At 38.2% G+C, this 24,151-nt stretch overlaps 1 protein-coding gene across 2 annotated transcripts in view; it reads right to left on the bottom strand.

Moving 5' to 3' along the window:
- ifrd1 (interferon-related developmental regulator 1) overlaps positions 1–24,151 on the bottom strand; it is a 52,628-nt gene that overhangs the window by 25,138 nt on the left and 3,339 nt on the right. For both annotated transcript variants that reach the window (XM_039760948.1, XM_039760949.1), the window contains exons 2-3: positions 11,124–11,228; positions 1,090–1,171 (exon numbers count right to left, since the gene is read on the bottom strand). In XM_039760948.1, coding sequence (XP_039616882.1) covers positions 1,090–1,171; positions 11,124–11,228 — 187 coding nt within the window. The remainder of the gene's footprint in view (positions 1–1,089; positions 1,172–11,123; positions 11,229–24,151) is intronic.

Below are 24,151 nucleotides of genomic sequence, written 5' to 3'. Positions count from 1 at the left end.
CACCTGAAAAACCTAGTTCTGTCAAGTCTTCACAGCTCTTTCCAATTTGGTTTCTCAAAGCCCTCCCCAATAAAAGCTACCTCACAGAAGACAGGAAAAAGAAAAAAAAAAAAGAAATATTGAAAGATTTTAATTGCACTAGTACTGGTTTTGCATCTCCCACATTATTCAAATTGAAATTAGGGGTTAACAGTGCAGTGCCTGTGTGTACTGTTTCCTCTCTGCTTGGATTTCTACAAGGGAACCACTACATTAATAGCAAAAAAAGGCTATTGCAGAGGCAAACCAACAACTAATTCAAAGGATGGCTACTACTAATGTAGCCAGAGGGAATACTTTGATTTAGATTTTTTTTTTTTTTTTAAATACATAACTTCATTAATTAACTTCATTAATTTATTGAATACTTTAATTTTGTCTAAGAGTAGCATAACTTGCTGCTGCATGGTTGGTTGGGGACACTTGCCTGTATACGAGTGACCAAAAAAAAAAAAACAACCAGAAACCACACAATGGATGGTTCACATACCAATAAGAGACTATTTAACAAAACACTGCTTCAGCATCACTGCATCCCTAACCCTTCAGTTGCACTTGCAGGAACAGGACTCCTACTTTCTGCACCACTACTTCCAGTATGGGACCTTATACTGGACCCACCTGCTCCCTCCCCACAAATAAAAACAAGAAAGTTTTAAAAATCTAGCCAGCCCACTTTAGCCTTCTGTGTAGAGTGCCAAGAACTTTCTGGAAAAAGCTTGCATGCTTCCAGCGAGTTCACAGCTTACTCACATTCTCCCTTTCCCTCTACTTTCCTCCACACCCATTATATATGGAGGACTGACTGCCAGAGTTGCCCTTGCGTTCCCATATTACTATATCTAGTTATCTCACTACAAGGCATGCTTTTGTTGTGATCACTTAGTGTTTTATTTTGCACTGTACAGTTCTGATGGTACTCTCGCAACAGACCTCCTGTCAGGAAATCACACCCCAGTAGAGAAATGTCAGCATTTGATACACACATAAAATACAGCAGGGGGATGACCTACTATCTAACCACAAACAATTTTTTGAATCTGAACTTGCCATTTATCCATTGTACAGTCAATGAGTCCCTTTAGCTTATACTCAAAGTCCTCCTGAGTCGACTCCTCACAAGTATCACCTCCTGGTGCAAGACAAAAATAACATGCATCAAAACTTTGTTGTAGAGACATTAAACTGATTCTACTGCTAATTTAAATCCAAGGTCTAATAAATAAACACAGTTTTTACACAAAATGAAAAACTGTATTGGAATGACAAAGATTTTTGAACATAATTTTTCTTGTAAAAAATATCAAATGCAGATCATGATTAAAAAAAAACCCACATGCTCCATCTTTATGGTGTAAACACAGAAAACATACATAAATGCATGATGCAGCTTCAGCTGTAAAAAATAGATATGTCATTTTGAGGGACTAATGCCTAGGCTACCTGTGCTTTGTAATGCAAAATAAACTGCAAACGTATCCATATTCTTAAAATTCAAAATTTCTTTTAAATAAACTCAGTGTAAATGTACTCATGGTAAAACAAAATACTCAATGATTAAAACCGGATTGCTGGAACATATTTAGTTAAAAAAATATCCTAAGAATTCAATAACCAGTACAATGTTTTTTCGGCATTCACAACTGTGCGTTTTCTACCAACTCTGTACAACTTTTTTCCTTTTAGGTTAGTTTGAATGCAATAATGCCAGCCGTATAGCAGTTTCTTTGGAACCTACTGAAGATTCATTGGCTACTTTTTTACTGCCAAGGTCAATCCAGCATACTGCAAGTATAGAATTTACTGTGAGTTTGTACTTCTGTTACTAAAATTGGTATAATCTGGATCATTGCATTAGGTTAGCCATGTTTATAAAATTAAAAACACTCTTCAGCTACCAAATCAAAAGGCACACACATTTCCTGCAATTAGTTTATTATTTTACATGTTTATATTCACATCATATTTTGCTGCATGATCTAGCTGTGCTTCAACTTCGTCCAACAAATAGCTGGCCATGTTTTTCTGAACATACTTACCATCTCTAAACTGAAGAAACCAAGTCACAAAACACTAAAGACCCCACCAACAAACCTGATCACTGACTTGGGGTACTTACGGTGGAATAGAGAGTTAAATTTTTCTCCACACATTGGTTAGCACAGCAAGATTCTAAGCAAGCCTTGGGGTGAACACTCTTGTCCCCAATTATTGCTCAGTGTCTTGAAAGGATTTTGAGGATTGCCGTCACAATGAATTAGATGCACAATATCTTGTCCTGGGGTGGATTTTGGCCAAAGAGCTGCACTAAAGATGATTATGCAAGTTACGAAAATTCTTTACGGCACAAACTGTGGTTCTATGGAAGTCTAGAGCCTTGGCAATGACTTTGTAATACTTTTCCATCTATCAGCAAGTTTACTTCCAAGGTTTAAAAGAATTTGATTGTAAAATAATGCATTATGGCAGACTAATGACCATTTACATGGAGCACAGATGATCGAAGTCAGGGCTGATTTCTAACCAAAACTAACTGGGCTGATTTCACAGCAAGGAGCTACCAATAACCTTCTCTGTTACAGACAAGATTGCAGGATATTCAGATTTTAAAATAAAAGTAGCAGCAAATGATGGTATCTCCCTGAAAAAAACCAGAGTTCTTCTAGATTTTAATATAAGCCATTAATTGTTCATCCTCTGTTCTCGTGGTCTGCAGGACACCACAGAAAATCATTTAGTAAAATGGGAGATTCAAAACATTGAAGACGACCTGACAGTTTTGGAGTTAGATACAAAAGCGTCACACTTGCTATAGGCACCTAAAAGCCCTTAAACTACAGATGATGCAGCAGGGCATCCAGAACCAGCTTCTCCTTCCAGCAATTGCCTGCCGACTTTGTTCACACCCTGACAGTGCCTGAAGCTGTTAAGTGTCCGTTTTACCCCTGCTCCTACTCAGGGTGGATTGTAAGAAAACAAATGAAAAAGGTGGTCCTCCACCTTAAGTGCCTAAAGAAGCACAAACCATTACATTTGAGCAAATGTTTTGAAGTTTTTAACTCTTTGCCAGCTGTCCACTGAATTTCTGTGGTAATTCTGGAGGGCTCCAACGTAGGAAACCTGGACTATGAAACTTCTGGCCAGGAGATTGTGTCTTGCTTTTGTGGAGCACATATATTTAAGATACTGCAAGGAAAGCATCCTATGACCTGAAGGTCAGATGAGGTGTTCAGTCGACATTTTTTCTCTCAATGCCTTGTTGAAGACTTTCAGCGCTAAGCATTCTCTTGCCTATGTTAACAATTTCAAATTGTTCTGGAAGAAAGATTTTTCAGAAGAGATGAATTACATCCAAACAGGCAAGGTACCTAGATCCTTTCAGACAATACAGCTAAAGTAATTATTCAGTTTTGACTATGTGAAATCAGTCTTAATACTAGTGTACATGTTTAGATTCTGTCCAAGCCAGCAGTTGAGAGGTTTAAAATTGTGTGTTGTATTAAGTCACATGTAACCAGGAATGCATTTAAAAAAGATTAAAGGTCCATAATTTATTAATTCACTGGGGAAATTATGCCATCCCGTGACTTAGAATGATTTGTTAGTTATAAAACAACCTTACATAGCATCAGTGCTCTATGTAAAGAATAGAATAATAATTACGATATTGGAATTAAATAATCTACATACAGTGGTATGAAAAACTATTTGCCCCCTTCCTGATTTCTTATTCTTTTGCATGTTTGTCACACAAAATGTTTCTGATCATCAAACACATTTAACCATTAGTCAAATATAACACAAGTAAACACAAAATGCAGTTTTTAAATGATGGTTTTATTATTTATGGAGAAAAAATCCAAACCTACATGGCCCTGTGTGAAAAAGTAATTGCCCCCTGAACCTAATAACTGGTTGGGCCACCCTTAGCAGCAATAACTGCAATCAAGCGTTTGCGATAACTTGCAATGAGTCTTTTACAGCGCTCTGGAGGAATTTTGGCCCACTCATCTTTGCAGAATTGTTGTAATTCAGCTTTATTTGAGGGTTTTCTAGCATGAACCGCCTTTTTAAGGTCATGCCATAGCATGTCAATTGGATTCAGGTCAGGACTTTGACTAGGCCACTCCAAAGTCTTCATTTTGTTTTTCTTCAGCCATTCAGAGGTGGTTTTGCTGGTGTGTTTTGGGTCATTGTCCTGTTGCAGCACCCAAGATCGCTTCAGCTTGAGTTGACGAACAGATGGCCAGACATTCTCCTTCAGGATTTTTTGGTAGACAGTAGAATTCATGGTTCCATCTATCACAGTAAGCCTTCCAGGTCCTGAAGCAGCAAAACAACCCCAGACCATCACACTACCACCACCATATTTTACTGTTGCTATGATGTTCTTTTTCTGAAATGCTGTGTTCCTTTTACAGCAGATGTAACGGGACATTTGCCTTCCAAAAAGTTCAACTTTTGTCTCATCAGTCCACAAGGTATTTTCCCAAAAGTCTTGGCAATCATTGAGATGTTTCTTAGCAAAATTGAGACGAGCCCTAATGTTCTTTTTGCTTAACAGTGGTTTGCGTCTTGGAAATCTGCCATTCAGGCCGTTTTTGCCCAGTCTCTTTCTTATGGTGGAGTCGTGAACACTGACCTTAATTGAGGCAAGTGAGGCCTGCAGTTCTTTAGACGTTGTCCTGGGGTCTTTTGTGACCTCTTTGATGAGTCGTCTCTGCGCTCTTGGGGTAATTTTGGTCGGCCAGCCACTCCTGGGAAGGTTTACCACTGTTCCATGTTTTTGCCATTTGTGGATAATGGCTCTCACTGTGGTTCGCTGGAGTCCCAAAGCTTTAGAAATGGCTTTATAACCTTTACCAGACTGATAGATCTCAATTACTCATTCTCATTTGTTCCTGAATTTCTTTGGATCTTGGCATGATGTCTAGCTTTTGAGGTGCTTTTGGTCTACTTCTCTGTGTCAGGCAGCTCCTATTTAAGTGATTTCTTGATTGAAACAGGTGTGGCAGTAATCAGGCCTGGGGTGGCTACGGAAATTGAACTCAGGTGTGATACACCACAGTTAGGTTATTTTTTTAACAAGGGGGCAATTACTTTTTCACACAGGGCCATGTAGGTTTGGATTTTTGTTCTCCCTAAATAATAAAACCATCATTTAAAAACTGCATTTTGTGTTTACTTGTGTTATATTTGACTAATGGTTAAATGTGTTTGATGATCAGAAACATTTTGTATGACAAACATGCAAAAGAATAAGAAATCAGGAAGGGGGCAAATAGTTTTTCACACCACTGTAGCTCTAACCTTAATGTTAAAGAAATCCATGTTAGGGCATGATAATTCTGTTGTGGCTTTACCTATAAATGTGCAATATATTAATCTCATATTTCAACAAAAAAAAGTGTTGACAATGTTGCTTAAACACAAATACCTTAATTGTTATTTGAAGCTGTCTAACACTTCAACATAGCTGTGCTCTTCCAGAACCTTAAATATGGTTTTGGTAAATATTGAAAAATTACCAGTAACACTTTTACATTAACAATCTTATCATCAATAGGAAATTTTTCTAACACTCAGTGAAATGTGGCTCATCAGCGACCTCCAAATTACAATTTTGATCATTCTGTTCGCCAAGGTAAGAAAGGTGATGGATTAGCAAGTCCCCACCCACACCCAAGTGGATTAAATTGTAAAAGATACCAGTTTTGATATTTTCTCATCTATTGAGCATCTTACTGCTGATTTTCAAGGAGTGATGCAGTCTCTTACTGACCGTCAGACTTCCAAAATCTAATGAGTCTTATCAAGGAATTCTCCAATTCTCTGTTCTTGTTCTACTACACACAAGTGCAGTATTAGACACTATAGACCTGTGTTTTTATAATATGCCTTAGTCAATAGGTGAGCCTCTCTGGCAGTGTTTTAAATTGGTTTCAGTCTTATTTAACACATTGAAAATAATAGCAAGCCCAGAACAGAACCCTGTGGTACACCATATAAATCATCATGGACGCCCTAAACTAAGAAAGAATTTTCAATCTACATGCTCCTGTTAGACTAGATTATCTCAAAAGAAAACATGAGCCAACACATTTATACAGATGACAAACTACAGCACCTCTCCAAGCGGATTCTCTGGGCCTTCTGACCCAACGTCTCTCTTGTATTTCTGAATGGTTAAGTAGTAATTTCCTCAAGCTAAAAGAGGAGATACTGAAATCTTAGGTGTTGGTAGAAAAAGAAAATACATTCGAGTACATCTCATCAGTCTTAGCATTGTTACAGTGGTTACTTGTATCCTATGCTAATGGTATATAATACCTTAAATAATCCTATATTTTGGAATGCCTGTCCCCCTAACATTCCAAGTTGTTACTTTAGCGGTCACTATTCTAAAAGCCGAGCATAAAAGAACTGGGTAAGTAGCTTTGTGCCATTATGCACCAACAATCTGGAACACTTTTCCAATAGATAGATAGATAAGAGATAGAATACAGATACATTTTAGTTCTACTGCCGATAAACATGATATTCAAAGAATTATAATATTCTCCAATGAATTTGCAACCAATATTTATCTCTGCCTCTCTTTTCTAGCTGTCCACCACCACCTGACCAAAGCACTGTGCAGCTGCCTCCGAGGTTTCAATGAAAGCAGATATCCTAACTTTCCACAAGACCCACTGCAACGAATTCTGTAAATATAGAGTTCCCAAACTTGGTCACTGGGGTCCCAGTGTGGCTGTAGATTTTCATTCTCACCAGATTCAAGTTATAATAACCGATTTCATTTAATTAGCTAATCTTTTTTCTCTTCTCTTATTCTGCATTCAGAAAAGTTTTACATTTATATAGGTAAGACATTTAGAAATATTTCTAATTTTTGGTATAGCTTTGAATGCTTAACTTTTTTGTTGTTTTGCCCTTTCTCTATGTTGTTTGCTCCTTTTGATTTTATCCTAATAATGACTATTAAAAACAAGCAGAACAGCACTGAATGATGGTCTACAGTGTGTGGTCACTAATAGATGGATCGCGGTCCGGGTCTGGACCCAGACATATCATTGAGTATTTAGTTTTGGTGGAGATTCCATTTTTACCGGCAACTCTTTTCTGACAGTGTTTCTACACCGCTACTCAGTGAAAGGGACCTCCTACGTGTCTCTGATTGGCCAGTACTTGTTGCCTTCGTGGGTTCGAGTTGGTTGGGCTTAAGCATGAAGACCGATATTGGTCAAAGTGAAGGCAAGAATGTCAGCCAATCACAGGCAGAGTAGGGCGGGCCTTCGCTGAATAGAGGAGCGGAAAACCTGCATTCTGCATGAAAACAGCTGGCACTCATGGCAGCAGCAGTGACATGGAGAGATAAATATACAGGAATGAGAAGACAAGAGAGAGAAAAGCAATGAAACAGTCAATGTGCCATGGCTTTTGCTAAATGGCGGAAGCTTGACACTGAAAACTGGGCTTTTAATCTGGAATGGACCGAAGTTTTTATGTTCATACTTTCCATAGGAAGCTTGAAACTGCCGTGTCTCATCTGCTCGGAGATGGTGGCAGTGGTTAAAAGCAGGAATGTGAAACACCACTATGACACTAAGCACAAAATTACATTTGAGAAAAGTTACCCACGAAATTTGCCAGTTAGGCTACAGAAAATAAGTGATCTTAAAGCCAACAATTGGTCAACGAGGATTTTAACACATTAATTTACTGGCCAACAACTCACTAACGAGTCTTCCCTCAGAGATGCGTGGATTTTGGGACGTCACAAAAAAAACATTCAGTGATGACAATCTGCACACATGCATGAGGATGGCACTGACACCGTTCCAGCCCAGATTTAAAATCCTGGCAGACCAAGCAAGAGCTCATTTCTCTCATTGAACAAGAGAAAGTAGGCAGTGGGATATGTGGGAAAGAAGGAGGGGAAGATACGTTCAGTTATTTAAAGATGTTCAGATTTACTGCGAAACTGCTTATGCCTGTTCAGTTGTGCACATATTAAAGACTCTTATATATTTTATTTTTATATGAGGCCAAGTCTTTTTTTTGTTGAAATGTAAAAATTTATTATGAAAGTACTTATTATTTCTAATTCTCAGTTGAATGTCAAAGTTACCTTGCTTTTACTTACTTTTACTGTTATTTATTTTTTCTTATTTTAATTGTATGTAGCCCTCCAGAGTCCAGAGTTGCACTGAAAATAAATATTGTTGAAATGGCATTGAACTTTTTTCATTTGATTTGGTTCATTGACTTCACACAGTGCAGATGTTGATACAATGGCAATGCTACTTCAAAATATAAACATTAATTGTAATGTAAAAATTATAATGCAACTTAATCATGATGATGCTGCAGACCTGTACATGAGGAAATTCTCTATCTGGACCTCCTTAAATCATAATTGACTACCCCTGGTCTACACGATCACTGAGACATCCCTCAACTGGTTTTCTACTTGTATAACAGCTCCCTCACAACTCTAAACTAAAGGAGAAAGGGTATATGCATGCCACCTTGCACAAACTGATGCCAGGTGCGGTCTGTTTGGTATGATGCATCTGCTACATGTATACTGCACATGGTTGTTTGAAATTTACTACAAAGATCATGCATACTAGGGCTGTCATTTGAGATTTTTTTTATTTTATTTGATATACTTTATTAATCAATCACCAAGGTGAAATTGTCTTTTTACAGGAGATTTGGGTCAGAGAGCAGGGTCAGCCATTGTACAGCACCCCTGTAGCAAGCTTTAAGTTAAGGGCCTTGTACATTCAAATCTCAGGTTTTTTTTTTGTTTTTGTTGTTTTTTCCTTTGTTCATAGAGAACAGATTTATAAACTTCATGTGAAGCCATGCTATGGCTGGTCACAACAAACACAGAAACTGCTAATAGTTCATGGCTTGTTGCTTTGAAGGACATGCAAGTTCTGCAGATTTTGATCACGTGACCAGTGTAGTGCCTATACAAATCACCTTAAGATTGGCAAGGTTTGCTATGGCTCCTTTTCTTCCATTTCTACAGTCAAACCAACTAAATAGCCCTCAAACACAGGTTTACATTTTGTCTTTGAACTATTATGATGCTAACATTTTTGTGTAGCACCCTAAACATTCACTCTCTCAGGTGCAAGCATAGCAGTTTCTTGCTAGCCACATACGGTTATGCTTGAAAGTTTGTGAACCCTTTAGAATGTCCTATATTTCTGCATAAATATGACCTAAAACATCAGATTTTCACACAAGTCCTAAAAGTAGATAAAGAGAAACCAGTTTATACTTGGTCATTTATTTATTGAGGAAAATGATCGAATATTACATATTTGTGAGTGGCAAAAGTATGTGAACCTCTAGGATTAGCAGTTAATTTGAAGGTTAAATTAGAGTCAGGTGTTTTCAAGCAATGAGATGACAATCAGGTGTGAGTGGGCACCCTGTGTTATTTAAAGAACAGGGATCTATCTGTCTGCTCTTCACAACACGTCTGTGGAAGTGTATCATGGCACGAACAAAGGAGATTTCTGAGGACTTCAGAAAAAGAGTTGTTGATGCTCATTAGACTGGAAAAGGTTACAAAACCATCTCTAAAGAGTTTGGACTCCACCAATCCACAGTCAGACAGATTGTATAGAAAATAAGGAAATTCAAGACGATTGTTACCCTCCCCAGGAGTGGTCGACCAATAAAGATCACTCCAAGAGCAAGGCGTGTAATAGTCGGCAAGGTCACAAAGGACCCCAGGGTAACTTCTAAGCAACTGAAGGCCTCTGTCACATTGGCTAATGTTCATGTTCATGAGTCCACTATCAGGAGAACACTGAACAACAATGGTGTGCATGGCAGGGTTGCAAGGAGAACATGTGGACAAACCAGAAGGATACTGAAAGAATGTTTTGAGGACGGATCAGACCAAAATAGAACGTTTTGGTTTAAACAAAAAGTGTTATGTTTGGAGAAAGGAAAACACTGCATTCCAGCATAAGAACCTTACCCCATTTGTGAAACATGGTGGTGGTAGTATCATGGTTTGGGCCTGTTTAGCTGCACCTGGGCCAAGACGGCTTGCCTTAATTGATGGAACAATGAATTCTGAATTATATCAGAGAATTCTAAAGGAAAATGTCAGGAAATCTGTCCATGAACTGAATCTCAAGAGAAGGTGGGTCATGCAGCAAGACAACGACCCTAAGCACACAAGTCGTTCTACCAAAGAATGGTTAAAGAAGAAGTTAATGTTTTAGAATGGCCAAGTCAAAGTCCTGACCTTAATCCAATCGAAATGTTGTGGAAGGACCTGAAGTGAAGTGATCATTTAATGTGAGGAAACCCACCAACATCCCAGAGTTGAAGCTGTTCTTTACGGAGGAATGGGCTAAAAATTCCTCCAAGCCAGTGTGCAGGAATGATCAAAGGTTACCGAAAACGTTTAGTTGCAGTTATTGCTTTGCTGCAAAGGGGGGTCACACCAAATACTGAAAAGCAAAGGTTCACATACTATTGCCACTCACAAATGTAATATTCGATCATTTTCCTTAATAAATAACCAAGTATAATAGTTTTGTCTAACTGGTTTCTCTTTATCTACGTTTAGGACTTCAGTGAAAATCTGAAGATGTTTTAGGTCATATTTATGCAGAAAAAAAAATTTCAAGTGCAACTGTATTAGCAGAAAACAATTTGGTACATTCTTATTTTATTCCAGTCAGCTAATGACATCTGCTAAATACAGCAAAAAAAGTGAATACAAATTACATTGCATACATTCAGTTACTCTATATTGCTGAATACCTAAGCACCACTTAAATTGAACACACTGAAATTGTGTGTTCTAATCTTCAGAAACCTTCAGAACAGCAAACCTGTGAGCAACAAAAATGAATTACTTAGAAAAGAAAATGTGACCAAACATCTCTGAAAACTGAATAGTCAAATTTAGGATTGGAATTCAAAAACAAAAGCAAGATGTTGTACTATACATTCTTGGTTAAATGGATTAAAGCAATTAAATTACTTTGTTTGTTTAATTAGAAATTTCCTTTAACTAAAATAGTTTCGCTCAATAATACCTTCCTCCACTGTACTGGCAGAATCACTGAAACTGCTGCAGTGACTGAGCGTTTCCACAGACGCCTCCTCATCACTGAAAGGTTGAACACTTCTGTGCTGCCCTCCTGTTAAAACAGAACAAAATAAATAAACAAAATTGCAAAAAACCATTCTAGATAGAATATGTTCTTTTCAATATGCATAGGCTGTGGTTTCTTTTTAAAATTAAATGTTGCACATGTACGTATGTATCAGGTACACATTGGAGACATGCCCTGAACTCAAGCCTACTTGTCGCAGAGACTTTCAAGAACCAAATGGAACCTTTCATTGATGCCATTCTCAACCACTTTGACAACATGACTTAAAATCGCTCCAGCATGACAAAGAGGGGAAAAAAACCCCCAACACTGGAGAGCTGACCACATCCAGGATAAAAATAAAAAAAAAAAAATGGCCAAAATGTTATGTTTTAAACATTAGCCACCAGATACATAGTCACCAACAGGATTGGTGACCAAAAGCCACTTCATGATATTGGATATCAGATGTTCAGCTGACCCGCCAATGCCAACAGGACAAGAAGAATCAAGATACAGAAAGATGATTTCCTAGAAATTAACACAGAAAGAGGGGCCTTCAAGCTAGAGACCACCACCAGGACCAAAGAGATGGTATCCAAAGGACATCAAACTCTGCTGGATTGGATTGAGAGCTTGGAAAGGTGCAGGAGAAGGAAAATGTGGGGAGACAAAGGACTGGACAGTTTGATCTCCCAACTTCTAGTCTCTCCTATTAGATGGACAAGAGGGCCTTATATACAATTTTTAAATTGGCAATTAGTATTTCAGTAATTGAAGTAATGTTGCATTTCAAAATTTAAATAACTAATTTTAACCGAGTTAAAATATTTAAAAATCATTCTTAGCAAGTTGCTGTTAAGGTATTTGATAATCTGTGTCTTTCTTTGCTAAGATACATAGAATGCATAAACAGATAAAGGAGGTTCTTCCTTACCCCCTATAAGCTAACATAAGAGACACATGCCTGCTACCTTCCTAGAATTCTGATGCAACAGTAAAAGAAGATTGGTTTGTTTAAAATAGCAATATAGGAGGGCAGAGTTTTCTGACCCCATATTAAATCTACATAACAATACATTTCTATATTTTATTATATACTAGCTGATTACCCAGTGGCTTCGCTCACTGACAGCAAGGGAAAAAAATAAAATGTAGTATATAAATTATTAAACAGTAAAACATTAACATCTAAGAAGTAAAGATACACTGAGCAGTACTGGAGTGCTTTCAGGTAAAGTACATTTTAAAGTCGCTATAACACAACAAGTAAGTAGCACTAACAGTACCATAAATGTATTTGGATCATCTCTCGGTAGCAGATCCTTTGTGAAAGGCGCTACACGACTGCTGTGGTATAGAAATTACATTTTCTATTTGATTCTGCAAATTTCTGCATTTCTTACACTACGTGCCTGTGATTTAAGAGATAAATTATTTTGAGAAATGTGGACGCTGCCCTTCCGTGTTTAACAGGCAGACGGTCCAAACAATTCCCAAGTCCAAAACGTAACATGAAGAAGAAGAATTCTTAAAATTAATTAATCACAAAAGCAACCTTGAATGTTGCACGGTTTTAGTGACCTAAACTCACCTTAAGGGACAGTAAGTGGTCGTGAAGTGCAATTTACAAGGAGACTTTTGCTTGGATGGCACTGATCACACTCATTCGCAATGATTTCCACTCTCCCAGAATTCCACTCGAAGTGTCACAAACAGTGCGAAAAGAGAGGACACCACCCGAAATTGAGAAGCTCTCGACCCGGCAGAGCAGCCAGACATTTCATGCCTCCGAGCGTCCACTTTGTTCTCACGACCCCTCGCCGCTGAAGGCGGTGTCATCTTCACATTGTTTACAGCCCGGCGCAGTTAAAAATTAAAGACGCAAAGCTGTTTTCCCTCATCTCTTCTACTATCAAGTACTGCCAATTAAAAAAGGTATAATGTGGCAGTATCTGCGACAGTCACGTGGACGAATAAATAAAACTTCTCTGTCAGAACGCGCCTGGCAGTGATGGCTCAGCGCTAGAGTCCAGACAGGAGGGCTAGAGCCTCCTTCGGATGAGACATAAAACCAAAGCCCTGACTCTCTGTGGTCCCAAGAGAGGTCTTTGGATCTCCTTCATATAGGGTAGGATATATCCCAAAGTTCCCACGTCAGCCTAGTCATTCTGACCCCCTAATCATCCCCTGTCAACTGGCCAACTATCTCTCACCCCTTCACCACCTAATAGCTAATGTGAGTATTGGTGCAAAAATGGCTACCATCACAGCATACAGGTGGATGCTACACATTTGTGGTGGATGAAGTGGCTCCCCACTTGCTATGTAAAAGCATTGTATAAATGTGAAGAATTAAATTATTATTATTAGGGCTGTGGAGCTGGAAGCAATTATTGGGTTCCTGGATTTAGAGTAAGTAAAAAATATATTCACTCAGATTACATATAAAATTGAAATACAGTGCGTTAAACTTTCCAATTTCACTTATACAAATTCAATTAAACTATTATTTCTCCTAGCCTTTTGGTGAAAATATTGCCTCCATTTTAAGTCTGTTAGTGCTAATTTAATATAAGAAAGCCACAGAGACATTGCTATAGTCTTTAAACCCACATATTTCCAGATTAGGGTGCTAAAAAACAGGCAGATTATTCACAATGGCAATGATGAAATGCCTTATATCTTGTATGTTGAGTGCTTTCAATCGCCAATTGTAAATATATTAGTCAAATTACAAATAGAGGAGTTGGAGGTACCATCAATTGACAAGTTGAAATCAAAGGTAACATAAATTGATTAGAAATCAAAGATTGTGTAAAGACTCCACAATTGCCATATTTACAGGTAATAAATAATTTAGAATTTTACTTAAAGCTTTAAAAAAAAAGCAGCTACTTGGACTACTTAGTTTGTGTTGGAGTTATACCCCTTTCTTGAACCTTCCCATCTGCAACAACAGAACTTTGGAAATCTTGAAGATACAGTATGCAGCTACAACCCATTAGAATTAGAAGCCTTTATTGTCATTATACCATGTATAACAAAATTGCAGAGCACCTACTCCTTCGGATTCAATGAAAAAGAAAACAAACATTTTTTACAGTCACTATAAAGTACTACATATAAAATTGCTAAATACAATGAATTTATAAAAATACTAAATTAATAGGTAAGAATGCTATGTAACAAATGTGGTATTACTAAACAAAAAATATTACTGATCATGATAATTACCCAGGATATGAATACTACACAAAGAATACTAATAACATAAAAAAATGAACATAGAACAAATAGCAATATTGTACTAGATTGCAATTAAACAGAGGATTCTTACACATCCAAACTAAAAGGCTGGGGCAGGGGAAAAGGACAAAAGAGAGGGACAGCGACAGCGACAGAGGCACAGAAACAAATGCTCAGTGCATGTTGAGATTCACAGCAGCCATGGCTCCAAGAAAGAAACAATCCCTGAGTCTGTCTGTCCTATCAGAAGGCAACAGGTCAAACAAGTGAAAACCAGGATGTAAAATGTATACAGTAATCCCTCGCTATATCGCGCTTCGACTTTCGCGGCTTCACTCTATCGCGGATTTTATATGTAAGCATAACTGAATATATAACGCGGATTTCTCTCTGCTTCGCGGGTTCTGTGGACAATGTGTCTTTTTACTTCCTGTACATGCTTCCTCAGTTGGCTTGCCCAGTTGATTTCATACAAGGGACGCTATTGGCGGATGACTGAGAAGCTAATCAAATCAGAGCACGCATTTAAGTTCCTGCGTGCTGAATGCAGTGTTAACCAGGAAGTCTCGTCTCGCTCATTCAGCATCAACGTGTTTCGCTGTGTAAAGAGTTGTGCTCTTTTGCGTTTATCTTTGTGCATAGTCAAGCCCTTCATTATGGCTCCAAAACGATCTGCTACTACTTCAAGGGCCGTGCCCAAGCGCAAACGGAAGAGGTTAACGATTGCCGAAAAGGTAAACGTTTGGATTTGTTGAAGGCTACGATTCTTTTTATTTAAAAAGTAGGAAAGGAATATAAGATCTACGGCCGCAGTGTCCTTTTAACCAGGGTGCAAAACGAGTTGTAAGAGGATGTAATAAGGCAGTAGTCTGGATGGAATCCGCTTTAGGGATTTGGATTGAAGACTGCCGGTTAGAAGAACAATGGCAGTGCTACACAATCGCCTGAAGTGGCTCCTTTGGAAGAGCTGTAACGCTCTCCTTTGTTGTGCAGTAAAATTAAACTCATTGTTATCGGAGAAGTCATCGTGTCATTGTTGGTGAGTAACCATAATTAATTTTCTACTTACAGTACTTACTACATGTACATACATTTAGTGTCACTGTACACACATTTACTGTATACTATTTTTCTTGCATTGTACGTATTTATTGCTGGTGGCCTGTCTATCGTAATGGCTGTAACATATGTGATATCGGAGACACTCGATATTTTTAAAATAATATTTAGGTTTTACTGTATATAAACTGTGTGTTTATATGCATAATTTCAACGAATCTTACCTAATATCCAACAGAATACAAAGGGATTATGCTGTATAACTCTGCAGGGAATATTTATAAACAGTGTGGGAGAGTTTATAAGGGCTTAAAATATATAAAAATAACCAAACATATTGTTTCTACTTTGCGGATTTTCACCTATCGCGGGGGGGTCTGGAACGCAACCCCGACGATCGAGGAGGGATTACTGTACTTCTGCTGCCTTGGCAGGGCAAAAAAACAAGTCTTGAATGGAGGGCAGAGAACATCCAATCATTATCATCTAAGCTGCACAGATGACACAATGAAGCCCCTTCCGATCTGCTGCAGTGCAGTTTCTGTACCACACTGTGATACAGTATTTCAACACGCTCTCTATGGAGGAGCAGTGAATGTTCACCAGCAGCTTTTGATCCAGATTATTCTTCCTAAGCAGTCTCAGGAAGTGAAATCGCTGCTGTGCCTTTTTAATGGCTGCTGAGGTGTACCCAAGAATTTGAAGACTGGGACCCTTTTCACACAATCTCCGTTATTGAGGAGAACCAGATCTACGCTGTTTTTCTTGAAGTCAAAGATGATTTCCTTTGTTTTCATGGTGTTCAGTGTCATTGTTATTGTTATTTGTGGAGCTCCAAGATGGCAATTTCAGGATCTCTTCTCTGAATGCAGACTAATTCCACCCTGCGTGGAGTCCAACCACTGTAGTGTCTTCTACATATTTGATGATGGTGTTATTAGGATGGGCTGGACTGCAGTCATGAGTGTAGAGGGCAAACAGCAATGGACTTAGCATGCAGCCTTGGGGAGAACCAGTGCTGCATGAGCAAGTTGAGGAAAAGTGGGAGCCGAGCTTCACTGTCTGAGGAGTAGTGATGAGCGAACTCTCCGGTGTTTGCTTCATCTTTAGTTCAGAGAAATCATTGAAGTGTTCGCAAATGTCACCAAATTCAGCTAAATGCATTGAAGTCAATGGGGATAAATTAACTAAACTAGATTTGGCTGGATTATAATGGTACAATAATTTTTAAAGTGTCCCTGAGGGCAAGGTAAATGTTTGCCAACTACACTGGACCGAATGCTGTGGCCAAAAAGGAAACCCGAGCTCTGTGGCAGCAGTGCCAAGCACTGTATCACCAGGAGATCAAATAATCAAGTATACAGTCAGAGTCGTGCAAACTAATATTTCATCAAAACAAAGGGGAAATGCTGAAAACGTAGTCAGTCTGAAAAAATAAATAAATATATAGGTCATTTTATGTTGATTTATGTAATAAACTACTACTTTGTGTGCTTTTCAGAAAACGTTTTTTTTTTAAAAATACTCAGCCCTGGGAGAAAAGTAAAAAACAGCCTTAAGAGTGGAAAAAAAAAAATTCAAGTGTTGTGTCATGACTGAAACTGCTGGCTTGTACTTTTTTTGAAGTCTTTCTGTCTGTGCTGATGGTTTGCACTTTTTATTCTATCAAAAAAAAAATATAGATGGCTTGTAGATAGTAATAAATCTCTCATTATCATCTTTTTTCCCCCCAGAAGAGTCTCCTGTGTTTGGAGCGGCATTGTTGTTTTCATTCTCCACGTTGCTAACTACATATGCGTAGGACACGTGCCTCCTTCTCTCATATTGATGTGGAACTCTAAGATCGACCTAGAGATAAACTCATTAAATTTACGCTGGAAGTACAAATTTCATAAAAATAATATTTGAGAACCTGCATTAATTTACTTATCTGTTAGGCTCCTTAAATTGAGTTCACCTACTATACACAGTATAAATGTACCTTTATGGCTTTACATTTTATAGCATTTTTATGGAAAATGTATTAAAAAAAAAATGAAAAAAAAATGGTATGAATACTGATGCTACAGTAGTTCACCAGCTGTCTTAGCATCTTTGGTTTCCATGAAATCTGCATGTTCCGTTTATATCTGCTAGAGTTCTCAGTTAACCCAGAACCTCTCCCAGTGTTCAAATTTGCAGTTTGTCAGCCAGTAGACTAGCAATACTGTGATTGTGATCGTGTGCTCTTCATAGTGCCAACCACTGTGTGACTGTGCCTCTGTGAGATCAAAGAAGAAAGAACGTAGTGAGGGATGTGCAAGCTTTGTAACCAGTCTGCAATGCAAATGATCAGCATTATATACCCATGGGGCAGTCCCATCCAGTGTTGGCTGTTGCAGCTCAGGGGGATGTTGCGCTACCCTTGCCTCCCTGGGGGAGAAAAGTTCTCCTAAACTGGCTGAATCATCAGTCAATAATTCGAAGACCAAAAGGGCGAACACGAACACAGCAAATTCGCTGACAAATTCTTATTCCAAAATTCACTGATCAACACTATGGAGGACAATTGATAAGAAAGTCCTATCCACGAGGAGAAGAGTGGGGGGAGTGGTGTGGGGATCCTAGATTAGACAGTTTACAGTATATACTAAAATATCTGGCATAGTAGAGTATTGGCCAAAAGTTTTGGAAGGGACACAAATATGTTTTGCAAACACTGCTGCTTCAGCATTTTTAGATTTATTTATTAATTTTTTTTAATATTAATATGGTATACTGAAAAACGATTATAAACATTTCATAAGTTTCAATGGCTTTTATTGGCAAATATGTGTAATTTATGTAAAGAGTCAATATCTACAGTGTTGACCCTTCTTCATAACTTCTGCATTTCATTCTGGCAAGCTGGATATCAGCTTCTGGGCCAAATGCAGACTGATGGCGATATATTCTTGCCTTTTTAGTGCTTGGAATTGGTCACAATTTGTTGTCTTCTGCTTGTTCACCCGCTTTTTGAGAACTGACCACAGGTTCTCAATGGGATAAAGATCTGGGGAGTTTTCCTGGCCACAGGTCTAAACTCTCAATGTTATGATCTCCAAGCCACTTTTGTTATCACTTTTCCCTTGCTCCATCATGCTGGAAAAATACACAGATCATCACCAAATTGCACCTAGATTGTTGGGAGAAGTTGTTTTTGGAAGTTTTGATACCATTCTTCATTTATGGCAGATTTCTTGGGCAGAATTGCGAGTGGGCCCACTCCCTTGGATTAGAAGCAACCCCACACGGATTGTCTCAGGAAGTTTCACTGTTGTCATGACACAGGACTTATGGTAGCATTCACCTTTTCTAGACAATCAAGTAGTCGGAAGAAGGATTCATCCGAAAAAATAATGCTGTCCAATCCTGCAGAATTTCAGTCAGTCCTTGATGCTTTTCTTGGAAAGTGGCTTCTGTTGCCCTTCTTGACACAAGGCCATTGTTCAAAACTCTTCGCCTCACTGTGTGCAGATCCACTCACACCCATGTGCTGCCAAACCTGAGCAAGCTCTACATTGATGGCAACACGATTCTGTAGCGCACTTCTCAGCAGGAGACAGTCCTGGCACTTACTGGACACTTTTAGTTGATCATTTTGTGCCAGTGCCAAAATAAGTTATAATGGGTTTTTGTAATAAAAGTTAACTTTGTATGCTAATAAAGCTCTTTGCAATGATATGCATCTGATCACACTGCACAATAATAAGAACAATGTGAATTCCCACCATAAAAACTTAAGCCGCAAATTTTGCAAAACACAACATTTTTATCACTACCAAAACTTCTGGCCACTAATCTAGTATTAAAATTGTGAACCCAACATCTCATAGCACTTCATGATGCAAGATGCTATTGGGAAATAGTCATTGAAACTGTCAGTGGCTAATTTCTTGGGTACAGGAATGATGGCAGCAGGCTTCAGACAGGGTAGAATGAAGGTTTGTCTCGAGAGGTGATTGAAGATGCTAGTCAAAACATGTGACAGATGGTCAGCACATGCTTTTAGCACCTCAAAACATGCAAAGGAACAGATCAGCTCCTCACCAAGTGTCTTGGGCTCATCAGAGGCAGGTAATCACATTGCAAAGATTTAATGTCACAAGCTGCCTATGAACTCTTAGAAATATGAAAAATGCTACATAAGATCACCACAAGAACAGCATGGCTGGCAGTAGTTAGCAGCCACACAAGCAGAGGGTCTATTGGTAATTTCTAAGTAACTAATGGACCGTGAGTCATGAAATCTCAGTTTGCATACACTTAGGGAGAAGTCTTTAAAACCCACTTTATAACCCCACCACAGATTTTATATTAACCAACTACAAACTTGGCATATCGTTTAAGACATCATCCTTCTGCAGGGCAAAAGTAATTTTTTCTAACAATGTTCACAGACAGATTCCAGTGGGTCATAAGTTTACATACACTTTGTTAACAGTGCCTTTAAACAAAATTATGTCAAGCTTTTAGACAATTAGCTTATCATAGCCATGTGGATGTATGTTAAAGCCTACCACCAAATTCACTCATTTGACAGAATGAGAAAAATCAGCCAAGAATTCGGAAAAACCTACACAAAACTGCTTCATCCTTAAGAACAAATTCCAAATGCCTGAAGGTTCCACATTCATCTGTACAAACAACAAGTATAACCACCATGGAATCACACAGCCATCATACTGCTCAGGAAGGGAATGCATGGTATCTACTAGAAAAGAACATACTTCGGCATGAAAAGTGAATAGTAATCCCAGAACAGCAGCGAAGCACCTTGTGAAGATATTGGAGGAAACAGATATCCACAGTAAAACAAATCCTAGAAGGACATAACCCGAAAGGCAGCTCAGCAAGAAAGAAGACATTGCAGCAAAGCCGCCGTACAAAAGCCAGACTGCAGTTTGCATTGGCAATGGGGACAAATATCTTATTTTCTGGAGAAATGTGCTCTGGTCTGATGAATCCAAGATCAAACTGTTTGGCCATGATGACAATTGCTATGTTTGGAGGAAAACAAGTGAGGCCTGCAAGCCCAAGAACACCATCCCAATCAAAGGGGTGGGAGTAACAGGTTGTGGAGGTGCTTTGCTGCAGGAGGGACTGGTGTACTTCAGAAAACAGATGGCGTCATGAGGAAGGACAACTATTTAGATATACTGCAGCAACATCTCAAATGCTCAGCAAAGAAGTTGAAACTCGGTCACAAATGGGTCTTCCAAAAGGACAATGACCCCAAGTATACCTCCAATGTTGCATCAAAGCTGGACAACAAGGTTAAGGTATTGGAGTGGCAATCACAAAGCCCTGACCGTAATCCGTGTACGAGCAAGGAGGCCTACAACCCTATCCCAATGACACTAGTTTTGTCTGCAGGAATGGGGTAAACTTCCAGCAATGTACTACAAGAAGCTTGTGGAAGGCTACCCAAGACATTTGGCTCAAGGTAAACAATTTAAAGGCAATGCTACTAAAAAATTAACAAATGTGTATGTAAACATGTGACCCACTGGAACTGTGACCGTCAATTTAAGTGAAATGCCCGGTCTGTGAAAATAGTTAGAAAAAAATACTTTTGACCTGCACAAAGTAGAGGTCTTAAGTAATATGCCAAATTTATAATTTGTTAGTTGGTTTGATTTTGTTGAAATCTGTGGAAGGGTTATAAAGTGAGTTTTACAGAAATCACCCCAAGTGTATGTAAATTTCTGACTTTAAATGTATATTCCAACATGGTGAAAACTCTGGCCCCGAGATTTATTTATAGTTCTAGCAAATGCTAAAACTACTGGAAATTGTCTACACAAAATGAATGGTAATCTACTTGTTGAAGTATCACCAGAAACTAACTTAATATGCAGAAGGAATAGGACTTCTATGCATAATCACCAGTCATGATTTTGCTGGCAATTGAATATTCATGCATTTTTATGGTTTGTGAGCGTGTGCCATTACTAGGCTTTATTTGTTAACTGCTAACACACAAACTAATACTTTTCTTTGCGTAGCACATGTATAGAAGGTATTTTGTTTGACGTATGTGCGTTAAACTTGTTCTATTGACAGGAGTGTATCATTGTATTCTCCTTATGAAAACAAAAAAACTGATATATAGATGCAAACTGTATGATGCACGGTTTTGAACAAAAATAAGCATTGCATGAAAACATTGCACGATTGTGCAAATGAGATAGAGATGGATATCTATAAGGTAAAAGGGTATATCCAAAAGGCAACACCACCCATAAAACAAACTGATGTTCGCATGGATTGATCATATTCCTCTTATAATAAAAGGCAAAAAAGTTTTTAATTTTGTTTCTTTAAAATTTGTATCTAAAAGAGATGCTATAGGAAATATTACTCATTCAGCACAGACTAAATGCTCGTCACGTTTCTGGTCTTTCAGACAGATAAGTGGATCAGTCTTTCATGATTTTTCCCGTTAGTGTCATAATTGAAGAAGCAGGGGCAAGAGAATGCATTACCCCATACAGTATGTTATTGAATTTGTTACTGCTTGGTTATGTCAAATGTGTTCTGGGATTTTTCAGGTAAGGAAGACAGAAATTCAGGCAAGATACTTACTGTACTAATTATGGTGCTAGAGAGTAGGGGACTTGTTGCATGATATCAGCAAGCATTTGCAAGTAACAATTTCACTGTACTCTGTATACGTGGCAATAGTGACCTATAAACTGATTCATGCTGCACTTTGAATCCTTTATAGCTCACTTGCACTTACTTAGATCTTTGTCACTTTTACAAAGGAACAATGAAACTGAAGGTGCAGTCGACTCAGTGTGAGGCATAAGAGTTAAAGACAAGAACAGAGAAAATAAGAAAACCAAATAGTAATAAAAGTACTTTACAAAATATACAAATTGCACTGGTTAAATGTACAAATTGCACTGGTTGACTTAAGGTCTATATTGCACATTGGCAGAATGATATGGAGCAGTTTTATACCGAGTTCAGGGCCATGATTGCTTTTGGATAAAAGCGTTTTTTAATCCCGATTTTCATTGCTCTGTATCTCGTCTGATGGCAAAACCTGGAAGAGACAATGACTGGAGTCCCTCACTTCAACAGGTTCTCTGTAAGGATATGTGTGTGTGTGTGCCACACACTGTTTGAAATTGCTTTGTGAAGATGTGGTTCATAATTAATGGAAGGTTACTTTAGTTTTTCTACTGAACCGAGAAGGAGAAACGTCGAACGGCTGAAGTACTTGACCTTTACAGAAGTGATTTCTTTCAGCTAAGGCAACACTAACAACCAATTGTAGTTCAGGCTTATATTTGTGGACTACTACATACAAAGTTAAATCATCTCAGAATCAAAACGTCAAGTGTACTTAGCTGCTTGATTCTGGCGGTTTTCAGGTGGAGTCAAAGCTTTGCCCATATTCCTGAACCCCCAATACTAGGAGGTCCATCTTTTAAATGAAAATGTGTGCTCACAGACTCAGATGTACTGGACTATTTATTTACCCAGCTATAAAATACAGCTGCAAAATGGAAAATCATGGGGAACTTTGTCTTTTGTTTGTGATAATGTCACTGGACCAAGACAAAGACCACACCCATTAAGACCTCCTTGTGAGAATTGCAAGTGGTTGACCTGAAGAGAAGACTGGCAAAGAGGGACATTTGTATTAGGATGGTCAGTTTTTTTTTTTTTAAAAAACATTAAATTTTACTTTGTTTATATTGCACCCATAAACCAAGTTATACTTACGACTCATGTAATGTTGCCTGAAAGAAAAAACTGAAGCCATCAAATAAATGCAACAGCCCGTCATCCTTTGCACTGCCTGCAACAGCACAAGTCACTTGCAATTTGTCAAACATATTAAACTGTGGCATTAGTCAACATTTAATTTTCCATTTATTTTTCTAGGTTTAGTTTCATTTTGAAAGATGCAGAGTTCGTTACCCCATCTTTTCTTTTACATAAGCAGAGTTACTGGAAAGTTTTACTTGGTTTACAAATAAAGCAATGGAATGTGCCAACTATAGCATTGTAAAATGATTTTTTATTTTTGTTCATTACAAATTTAGCAGGCAATTACAATATAATTTGTAAAAATTAGTACAGTAACTTAGATTGTAAGGCATAAGAAGTGTGCACTATAGATAGTTCGAAGGCTAGATAAAAAGTAGGAATCGGTGGGGATTAGCAGGGTCAGTTCGACAAGGAATAACAAATGGAACTAAAGTAAACTGATTCACTCTCCACTGCCCCCTCCTTTTACACCTAAAGCAAAAATGTAACCAGGATACTTCAATCATTTTTTCATTATGTTCCATAGTTTCAGGCAACATACAGCAAGTTAACAGGCACCTAAGATGTAGACTGCATGTGAAAGTCTGCGCTGGTTGAGCTATCTAAAATGAGCATTGCCAACACTGAAAAAGCTGTTTGGAAAAAAATTGCTATAATAAGAAATAAGGGAAATAAAACACAAAGAAATATGGCTGTTATTTTCCAGCATCTTTAGTGAGATGAGGAATCCAGCGGTCTCCTGCTGTGTGATCGAGTCTTAATAATTCTACCTTGAAACAGCAGCAAGTCAATGAACTCATGCAAATTAAACTTTTGCAATTTTTGGAGTCCTGGAAAATTGGTCACCTATTCTG

Source organism: Polypterus senegalus, chromosome 8 (genome assembly GCF_016835505.1).
Source record: "Polypterus senegalus isolate Bchr_013 chromosome 8, ASM1683550v1, whole genome shotgun sequence".
NCBI classification, from domain to species: Eukaryota; Metazoa; Chordata; class Cladistia; order Polypteriformes; family Polypteridae; genus Polypterus; species Polypterus senegalus.
This window is presented reverse-complemented; position numbering and strand designations above follow the sequence as displayed.